A 10,000-nucleotide genomic window follows, 5' to 3' on the forward strand; every position below is an offset into this window, starting at 1 on the left:
CACCAAGGATGTTGTCGCTGACAGAAAAGTAAGCCTGCAGTTATTCAACTTTCAAACACAATGTTTTTTCTTAATCCTCTCACATTGTTTTGCTTTGTATGGCAGTACCTAGACACCTAGCCCCCGAAGGGTATGAAACAATGCACGAATAGTGCTCACCAAACAATCTGACCTTGGTGTGCATCTGTGAGTAAATAGAGTCCATCCAATGCCTTGGTAATAGCATTTGAGCATTGCACAGAGAAAGGGCTGCGTGGGAGAAGCTATCATAATACACCGCTCACTCTGCCACTGATGAGAATGCATGAGTTTCTATAAGCAACGGAAGATTTTTGTTGGCAGTAAAGAAAATGAAGGCCACAAGATGCGTTGTGTATTCAACCTCGTCCTGCATTCCACCTTCCTCTTTGTTTGTTCTTGGATTCGAAGAGCAGATTGTTGTCGGAGTGAACAGAGGATTCTCTCATTTTCTTTCTATCCTGCAAGGCCAGGCATGAATGGTCTTTCTTCTCTGCAGATGTCGTTCCACTGTCCTGTAGGGAAAGTGATGGATATTTCATTATTCTACAGAATGTCTGATATGAACGCACTGCGAACAACACATTCCAGTCATGAGATTCCTGGTTGTGTTTAACCACTTAAAAATTGAACAGCTGCCATTTTGGCTTGAAAAAGAGATCTCAAGTGAACCTACGTGCAGTAGCATTTAAGTGCATTCTCAGATTTGACCACCAGGCTTGGCCGCTTCACTGTTCTACCGTAGTTCTGGGGGCTTGGTTATTACCTACATCAAATATTTGGTTTCTGGTTTCTGCAAGATATTGGAATTTTCGCTAATATCCGATTGCATGGTCAAATCGACTGATATGATTCAGATACTGATACTGATATTGCAATGCAAGTTTCCACTAGGGTTTACCTTACACCTGTTATACAGTAACAATAATAATAGTAATAAGGCGCAGTGTCAAAGGTTTTTTCCTTGGTCTCTAGGGAGTGCACATACAAAGTGTTACACAGATCAGTGCAGTTGTAGGTAAAAACACAAATCGGCCTGTTATAGCGCCACCATGAGGCTGATTAGAAAAATCTTAAGTGTCATTTCTTCCTCAGCCTAGTGGGAATGTGCGTGCAAAATTTCACGGAAATTTCACGCTGTGTTCATGGCATTTCGTTCAAAACGGAGCAGTCCTTCAAACTTTGGAAGCCATTATTAGCCAATCAGGATGGAATATGAAAAATCTGAAAGATCCGTTTCGTTTAATGACTATACAGATAGCCTACTGTGTACCGATTTGCGTGACATTTGGACAAAATATGTAGGAGTACTGTGTAGGAGTACTGTTTTCCAAAAAGCGACCTCCTGGTGGCGCTATAACAGGCCCATGTGAAAGATTTGTAGCAGAGGTTCTGATTGGCATCTAGGGAGTGTGTGTGCACAGTTTTGCTGCGATCACGCCAACGGTGCCGGAGATTAGCTGCTCACGGACGGATGGACGGACGGACCGACAGGGTGCAAAACATACTCTCTCGCCATGCCTTTCGGCCTGGCGGAGACAATAATAATGTTGGTGTGGTTGTTTTGTCAGGGTGGTTATAAGAGCAGACATCCCATAAAGACCCACGGTGCCCAGAACCAGAGACACCTGCTGTATGAGCGCTGGGCGCGCTGGGGCATGTGGTACAAATACCAACCTCTAGACCTCATCAGGTATGTATCTATGTATGTCTGTATGTATATGTTACAGGGAAAATGGCATTCCAGGGAAATTGAAAGGGGTACGCTTGTTTTCATGCCCCTCATGCAATTCTGTAGAATCAACGCTAGAGGGCAATGCAAGCCAGACATGAGCCCCACACCACACACGCACGCATGCACAAACCAGCACGCACACACGCATGCGCACACGCGCGCGTGTACACACATACACACACACACACACACACACACACACACTCTCCAGGGGGCGGGCCTGGCGGGCTATGTTAGTGCAGTGAGTGGCACTTGGGGCAAACGCAGTCCCCACACAACATCATTTACGATTCTGTGCCTATCGGTACATAACTCGGACGGCGCTTAAGTCGACTAGCAGACCATCGGCAGGTCGTCGCGGGCACTCGCGCCTGGAGGCGCTCGGGCGCGACTCCTCTGCCTCAAGGTCTGCTAAGTCGGAGCGCTTCCGTCATGGTCCAAAACTATACTTTATCAGCGAAAAAAAAGTAGTCCGCGGTTGTTTGAAAAAGTAATGTCCCAAGCTGGAGTCAAACCCCGGCTCCCAGTGGTAGTGGGTGGGGAGTCCAATGATTATCGAAGTGCGCCACTGAGGCTTGTACTAGTGGTGCAAGTAACAAAGTAGATTTACTCAAGTACAATTTTGAGGTATTCGTACTTTACTTGAGTATTTCTCTCATATTATCCATTTTATTTTCAGCGTTTCCCTAGCGTAGCTTCCTGGTTAGTATGTTGTTGTTGTGGTCGTCGTCCTCGCATCAAAGCCCCGCCTCGCAGCACCACCCCGTGCCTATAAAACAAGCGCTCCCCTGTCAATTTCCCTGGAATGCCATTTTCCCTGTGACATATACATGCCTTTCCCAAAACTCTCATGAACTTGAATGCAGCGTTTCAAGTTGAAATAATTGCCCTCTGCAATGTGAAACTGAACAGGAAGCAGGTACAGTATGAACACGTTCTGAACACCTGGGACTGTAGTTACGCACAGAGCAGCAGTATAGCGGTCATATTTCACCTGAATGTGACATGTGGCCTCGTTACAGCCCCACACCGGGGGCGTGACACATAAACGATCCAGAAATGACACAAACAAACAGTTCAAACAAATGTATTTTTGGGCCGAATAAATAGCAACAAAAACAACGGCCTCCGTGCGTAATACCTTAACTCATTGAGTGCCTTGATTAATTAATTAAGTCAACCAGTGCCAGCGTTTTTGAGCTTTTGTACAACTTTCAAGAGCCACAGAATATTTTGCTCCAGGGCGTTCGACACACCGAGACACAACAAAGACGGAGCAGTGTCTCTGCTTCCATCAGGGAAAGAAAGCGTGTCACCGCAACCCTCCGTTCTTTAGTTATTGGCTGTTGAATATAGCTTGTTCTCAACAAAACGCAGAAAAAAACAAGAAAGCAGAGATTTTTTTTCCTTCTAAATCCTTTAACATTAGATCGGACGTGGCTGGGTTTGTTGTGATCACATTATTTCCGTGTATACTCTTCTCCAGAAGTCATAGGATCACTCATAGGTTGGTGAACAGTGGAAACAATTACGTGTTACACGCCATTGGCACTGAATGAGTTAAGCGTCACCCCTGGACCCCTGGCAACCACTTTGAGAAACACTGTGCATGATGAGTCATGTCCAGAGGGTGTACTTGTACATAATGCCGCCTCACGCTACAGAAACGGCAGAGACTGTAGGCTCCTGCCCTTATGGGGCCTCATGACTCAGGAACCGTGTGTTCCAAAGCTTATTAACACACCCACATACCAGTCTTGTGCATTATTGATTCATTGTATCATGGAGATCTTCAGCGTGTTACAATTACGGTTATAATTAAGAATCGACTTAAAGGAGGAGTTCACCCAAAAAATGATTTATTTTCTATCAATTGCACACCCCATGAAGCCTTGAATACATGGATTTATTTTGGTTTTTGAGGAATGCGAATTCCTAAGCCAATAATTTGATGCCCGGGTGTATTTCCGGTAGGAGACACAAATAATCTACTTTGTGTCTCCTACCGGATACATTAGCCGGTAGGAGACAGGAATCAAATTATTAGCTTAGGAATGCGACAAAAACACGAATAAATCCATGGATTCAAGGCTTCATGGGGTGTGCAATTGATAGAAAATAAGTCATTTTTTGGGTGCACTACTCCTTTAATGCTCTTGTCTCTTTACTTTGTGGAGAAGATGGGGCTGTATTTGGCGTGGCTGTGTTGGTACACGTTAATGTGTTGATAGGCTTTGTTTTTGCCTGTTTTATGATGTTATGTTTTGTTTGTCTCAGACCAAGGACTACGATGGAAATAAGTCACTGACTTTATGGTGTTTTTATCCTTGACGTTTACGTGAGAAGCATGTAACATGTGTTTTTTTCTTTTAACCATGACATCCAATTAATATATCAAATGAAACATGTTGTCTTGTTTCAGACGTTACTTTGGGGAGAAGATCGGCCTGTGTTTTGCGAGGCTGGGTTGGTACACGTTAATGTGTTTTGTATCATTTCAGACGTTACTTTGGGGAGAAGATCGGGCTGTATTTCGCCTGGCTGGGTTGGTACACGGGGATGTTGATCCCTGCTGCGTTCGTCGGCCTCTTTGTCTTCCTCTACGGTCTGTTCACCATGGACTCCAGTCAAGTCAGGTCAGTGAATACACATTCTTATGTTCTGGGATCTGTAGGCCTTGTAAGCCTTTATTAATATATAAGGCAACTGCCGACATGATTTGAACCTCGGATGGTCGTGCCAGGTTTGTCCCTTCAGGATCAGGCCTGTGCAATAGAGCGTCGCAGTTCCCGCCCACTTCCTGTTTTTTTTGGTGCCGGAAGAAAAATTCAATGCATTTTTCCATTGACATTTCCAAAAATATTTATATCTATTAATTTAAGCCTCGAATCAAGCCATCACGAGATGACATGAATCATGACCATAAAACGTTTTTTTCTGTGATTTTATATATTTTATATTTAATTATATGATATACTATATTTAATAAATACCCTTTGTTTTGCCGTTTTCAACAAAAAAAAAATCACAGAATCAAACGTTTATGGTCATGATTCATGTCATGTCGTGATGGCTTGATTCGAGGCTTAAATTAATAGATATAAATATTTTTGGAAATGTCAATGGAAAAATGCATTGAATTTTTTCTTCCGGCACCAAAAAAAACAGGAAGTGGGCGGGAACTGCGACGCTCTATAGGGCAACTATGGGGGATTTTGGCACATTTTGGGGGGGGGGGGGCTCTACCCACCCGTTAGCTGTGTTGCTCATTCTACGAATACACAGTCCTTACAAGTTGTACCTCTTATACAATACCATTTGGTATTATTGGAGGGGAGAAATAATCGAACGAAAGGAGTGCCTTGTTGTTTTCTCTCATAATGTTATAGTGTCTCAAAGTGTTATTCTGTTGAGAGAAAGTGGACATTTGACATTACACTTCCCAGTGCGTTCTGTGTACGTAGAACGTGTCAAAACCAAGGGGCTAGCATCCGGCTTGTAAATTGAGGCTATATAGGAAGTCACAGTTCATAAATATGAATAGCCTGTAGTCTCGCTGTTTCACCCCTGCTGCTGTCAGAAGCAGTTAGGCTCTATTCAAGCGGATGGGATTTTGCCAAACTTTACACTTGATTTATTACCTTAATAAACATTGTCATGAATACTATATGCTTCCAGTCACTAGTGATATGTGTTTTGGTAAATTATGGTCCTATTTATTTAAAAATTGATGATAAAGTAGGGTATGCTGTAGGCTACCTTGTGATGATTTTGATTGACAAGCTACACAACCAATAGTATTAATTCCCCACCCCCCACTCTGGGGTCAACAAGCTCTACAAGGTCTACAAGGTCTACAAGGTCTACAAGGTCTACAAGCTCACAACGCGTCGCGCTGCGACGCCTTGTGAGCTTGTAGATCGGCTATTTTCAGATCGCAACACCCGAGCGCAACCAAACATAAAATCACTTGTCTTCATCTAGTTTTTATCTGTTGACGAAATTGTCAATATATTTAGTCTTAGTTTTAGTCATCGTAGCTTAGTTTTTATTTAGTTTTTATTTAGTTTTCGTCAGTGAAAAAAGGTAGTCAACGACGACAAACATTTTTCATCATAGTTTTAGTCGACAAAATCAACACTGCTGCTTCTTCATGGCTGCTAACATGTTCTTCATGGCTGCTAACCTTCATGGCTGCTAACATGTTCTTCATGGCTGCTAACATGTTCTTCATGGTTGCTAACATGTTCTTCATGGCTGCTAACATGTTCTTCATGGCTGCTAACATGTTCTTCATGGTTGCTAACATGTTCTTCATGGTTGCTAACATGTTCTTCATGGTTGCTAACATGTTCTTCATGGCTGCTAACATGTTCTTCATGGCTGCCAACATGCAGTGGTGTAAAGTAACTAAGTACATTTACTCAAGTACTGTACTTAAGTACAATTTTGAGGTACTTTTACTTTACTGGAGTATTTTCAATTTTCAGGACTTTTACTTCTACTCCACTACATCTCAGAGCCAAATATTGTACTTTTACTCCACTACACTTATTTGAAAATGTTAGTTACTAGTTTGCAAATATAAATTATTTTATTATAAAACATACATTAACCACTTTAGCCCTGTTTTATACCATAGGCTATTTTAAAATAGCCGATATACAAGCTCACAACGTGTCGCATCGCGACGCGTTGTGAGCTTGTAGATCTGCTATTTTCAAACGTTTAGTACTTTTATTTTTTTGTACTTTAAGTACATTTTAACACATTGACTGCCAAGATATTAAACATAGTTTTCTATCCCCGTGCCGGCGTATAATTACCTCAATCCGATGATATTTGAAACGCCGTGGAACCGACATTGTGTAAAAAAAACACACGGAAAAAGTTTCCTGTGAGTAGACGGAAGGATCTGTGTATCCATGGGAACAACAAGTTTCCAACCGTGATCCGCCATTTTGGAGCTTTGGTCCGCTGAAAACGGGTGGTTTTCAATGGAAAAAAAAGAAACTGAGTTACAGCCGTTTTTCTGAAAATCCCATCATTGGGGCGGATGGAAGTGACGTTTTTTGGAATGACGTCACATCCACATTGTTCTTCTCTGAGAGACGATCGATCATTCCAAAGCTGTGTTAGGTCGCCCCTTGTGGAATTTTCCCCCAAAAATGTAAAAACGAGTTAACTCGATCTAGGCAATCAAGCGATGGATTCTAAAAACGAGTTGACTCGATCTAGGCAATCAATGTGTTAATACCAATACTTTTGTACTTTTACTCAAGTAAATTTTGAATTCCGGACTTTCACTTGTAACGGAGTACTTCTACATTGCAGTATTGATACTTTTACTTAAGTAAAACATTTGAGTACTTTTTCCACCACTGCCAACATGCCGTTTGTCCCTCTAGTAAAGAGATCTGTGAGGCCAACACCACCATCATGTGTCCCATGTGTGAAGACTGCAGTCCCTGGAGACTGAGTGACAGCTGTGTGTTCGCTAAGGTCAGTGTGAAGGTTCATAACTATAATGCTTGTAATATATCAGTGTCTCACTATGCTTTTGTTCCAAGGTTCAAGGTTACTGTATTTTGTCTCCGGGGAGAAATGTCATTGACAGAGGGACGGATGATATGCCTGAACCTATTCTAGCTCCACACAGAGAGCCGAGTTATAACTCATACTCGGGGTCATAGTACGGTGGTTCTCAATCTTTTCAGGCAGTGACCACCCAAAATAATCATAATTTGAACTGGGTTCCCCCCACCTTGATGAGCACTTGGAATTGTAGGAGTTGAAATGTGTTTGAATCGGTTCCACAGACACATATTGTGAAAATAGCAGTCATCTGCATGGTCAATGTTTGACCAGTTTTTATAGTATAGTTTGTTGATAAATGTTGATGCAGTCCGTACTGGTCTTTTTTTTTTTTTTTGTATTACAAAGGTCTTAAAAGTCCTTAAATTGTCACTTCACTGTCACTTTTTTCATGTCAAGGACCTCCAAAATGATATGCATTTGTCTGCGGACTGCGATGCAACGTATTTTGAGCTTGTAGATCTCCTATTTGAAAATATATCCTATTTGAAAATATAAAATATTTGAAAATATAAAATATATGAACATTTATAACATGGAAATGATTATGACGGTCAAATATTTGTATGTATTTATATATCTCTAGGTGACTCATCTCTTTGACAATGGGGGGACTGTGTTTTTCGCCATCTTCATGGCGATATGGGGTAAGTAAGAGTGTTTTATGTATTAATTTTTCAAATTGCTAATGATGTGTTTTTTGAAACGGTTGTAATTTTAAACATGTTTGCAAATAGAAACCAAGCGCCAGCATATTTGGCACAGACAGGGATAATTAAGTACTCCTAATGTTTCGCGAGAGAGGGAGCAATTACAGGCCTTATAATTAAGTCTTAATAATTAAGTATGTTTAAAGGAGGATAATGAGGTGTAGTTGTATCAGCTGTAGACTCTTTTAAATATGATAATTAGGAGTGTTTTGTAGTTCCTTCCGGTGATGATAATTGATTTTCAGCTATACTGCAGCTCTGTAGGTCTGTTTACATGTAATGTAATTTGTCATTGACGTCGTTATCCCTGTAGGAACACAGTCCCTTGCTGTTAAACTGTAGTCATAACACCTCACACATCCACCTACGTATATAAGAGAGAGAGAGAGAGAGAGAGAGAGAGAGAGAGAGAGAGAGAGAGAGAGAGATTCAAAGGAGCTTTATTGGCATGAGAAAACGTACGTTTACATTGCCAAAGCAAGTGTCAAAATATAATTAAAAACAGTTTAAGAAAAACATGGTTGAAAGCATATACAGTTGGAGGGGGTACAGCATTGTGTTAAACAGAGCTAATGTCACATTGCGTTATTGTATACATGTTATGTGCAGTAGGTCTATGTCAGAGGTCTACTCTGTACAGATAGTGTTTATATGTGCAGTAGGTCTAGAGATCTACTCTGTACAGATAGTGTTTATATGTACAGTAGGTCTAGAGGTCTACTCTGTACAGATAGTGTTTATATGTGCAGTAGGTCTATGTCAGAGGTCTACTCTGTACAGATAGTGTTTATATGTGCAGTAGGTCTATGTCAGAGGTCTACTCTGTACAGATAGTGTTTATATGTGCAGTAGGTCTGTGTCAGAGGTCTACTCTGTACAGATAGTGTTTATATGTGCAGTAGGTCTGTGTCAGAGGTCTGCTCGGTACAGATAAACTCAACGGTTAGCAGTGGTGGAGTATTTCTAATTATCAGTACTTTTCTTCTACTCCACTAAATCTCAGAGGCAAATATTATACTTTTACTCCACTACAATTATTTGAAAACTTTAGTTACTTGTTACTTTGCAGATATACATTATTATATTATAAGACGTACATTAACCACTTTTACCCAAGCAACATTTTGAACACAGGCCTTTTAGTTGTAACAGCGTTTTTTTTTTTTTGTTGCTATTGTCGTTGCTATTCTATCTCTCTCTCTCTCTCTCTCTCTCTCTCTCTCTCTCTCTCTCTCTCTCTCTCTCTCTCTCTCTCTCTCTCTCTATCTATCGCTCGCTGTTTGTTTGGTCCAAGTTACTCTTCCAGAAAAAGACAGCTTACACACTTTTAAACTTTATTTTTGGGTCAGCCAAGACGCTGATTTGGCTGACTGGAAAGAAACAAAGTGCTGTGTATACTGGGAGTATATATATATACTGCCACCAGTGCAGGTAATGAAGGCTCTGCTGGCAGTACAACTTTAATGCTGCATGGCTGTATACATCAAACAACCAATTCACTGTCGCAGACAGAAGAGTTTTGCTAGAGTAGAGTCCTATCATCTCTAGTGAAAATAGCCGATCTACATGCTCACAACGGCTCGCATTACATGTAACGCCTCAACTCCTACATTCCAAGTGCTTATCAGGGTGAGGGGTACCCTTACAAATATGATTATTTTTGGGGGTCCCCAGTTCAAATATGATTATTTTGGGGCGTCACAGCCTTAAAAGTTTGGGAACCCTTGCCGTACAGGACCTCAAAGTATGCATGAAAAAACACATACTTCGTTGTGTTTTCATTGTAAACACAGCAAATGACTGCTGTCATTGTGCAAACGTCTATTCAGGATCTGTTATCGATCGTCGCTGTCGGGCAGAAACCAGCTATCTCCATTTTTCAACTATTTTCCATTTATTTATTTTTATAAATCAGTGCTATTGAACCCCCTTTACTTCTATG

General features: G+C 41.2%; 1 protein-coding gene across 1 annotated transcript in view; it reads left to right on the plus strand.

Moving 5' to 3' along the window:
- The window catches only part of ano3 (anoctamin 3), a gene marked incomplete at both ends in the record, with an annotated part of 145,832 nt that overhangs the window by 106,742 nt on the left and 29,090 nt on the right, over positions 1-10,000 (plus strand). The window contains one exon of the mRNA XM_080436896.1: positions 7,935-7,995. Coding sequence (XP_080293022.1) covers positions 7,935-7,995 — 61 coding nt within the window. The remainder of the gene's footprint in view (positions 1-7,934; positions 7,996-10,000) is intronic.

This window comes from Gymnoscopelus braueri (genome assembly GCF_963280865.1).
Source record: "Gymnoscopelus braueri genome assembly, chromosome: 9".
In the NCBI taxonomy this organism is placed as follows: Eukaryota; Metazoa; Chordata; class Actinopteri; order Myctophiformes; family Myctophidae; genus Gymnoscopelus; species Gymnoscopelus braueri.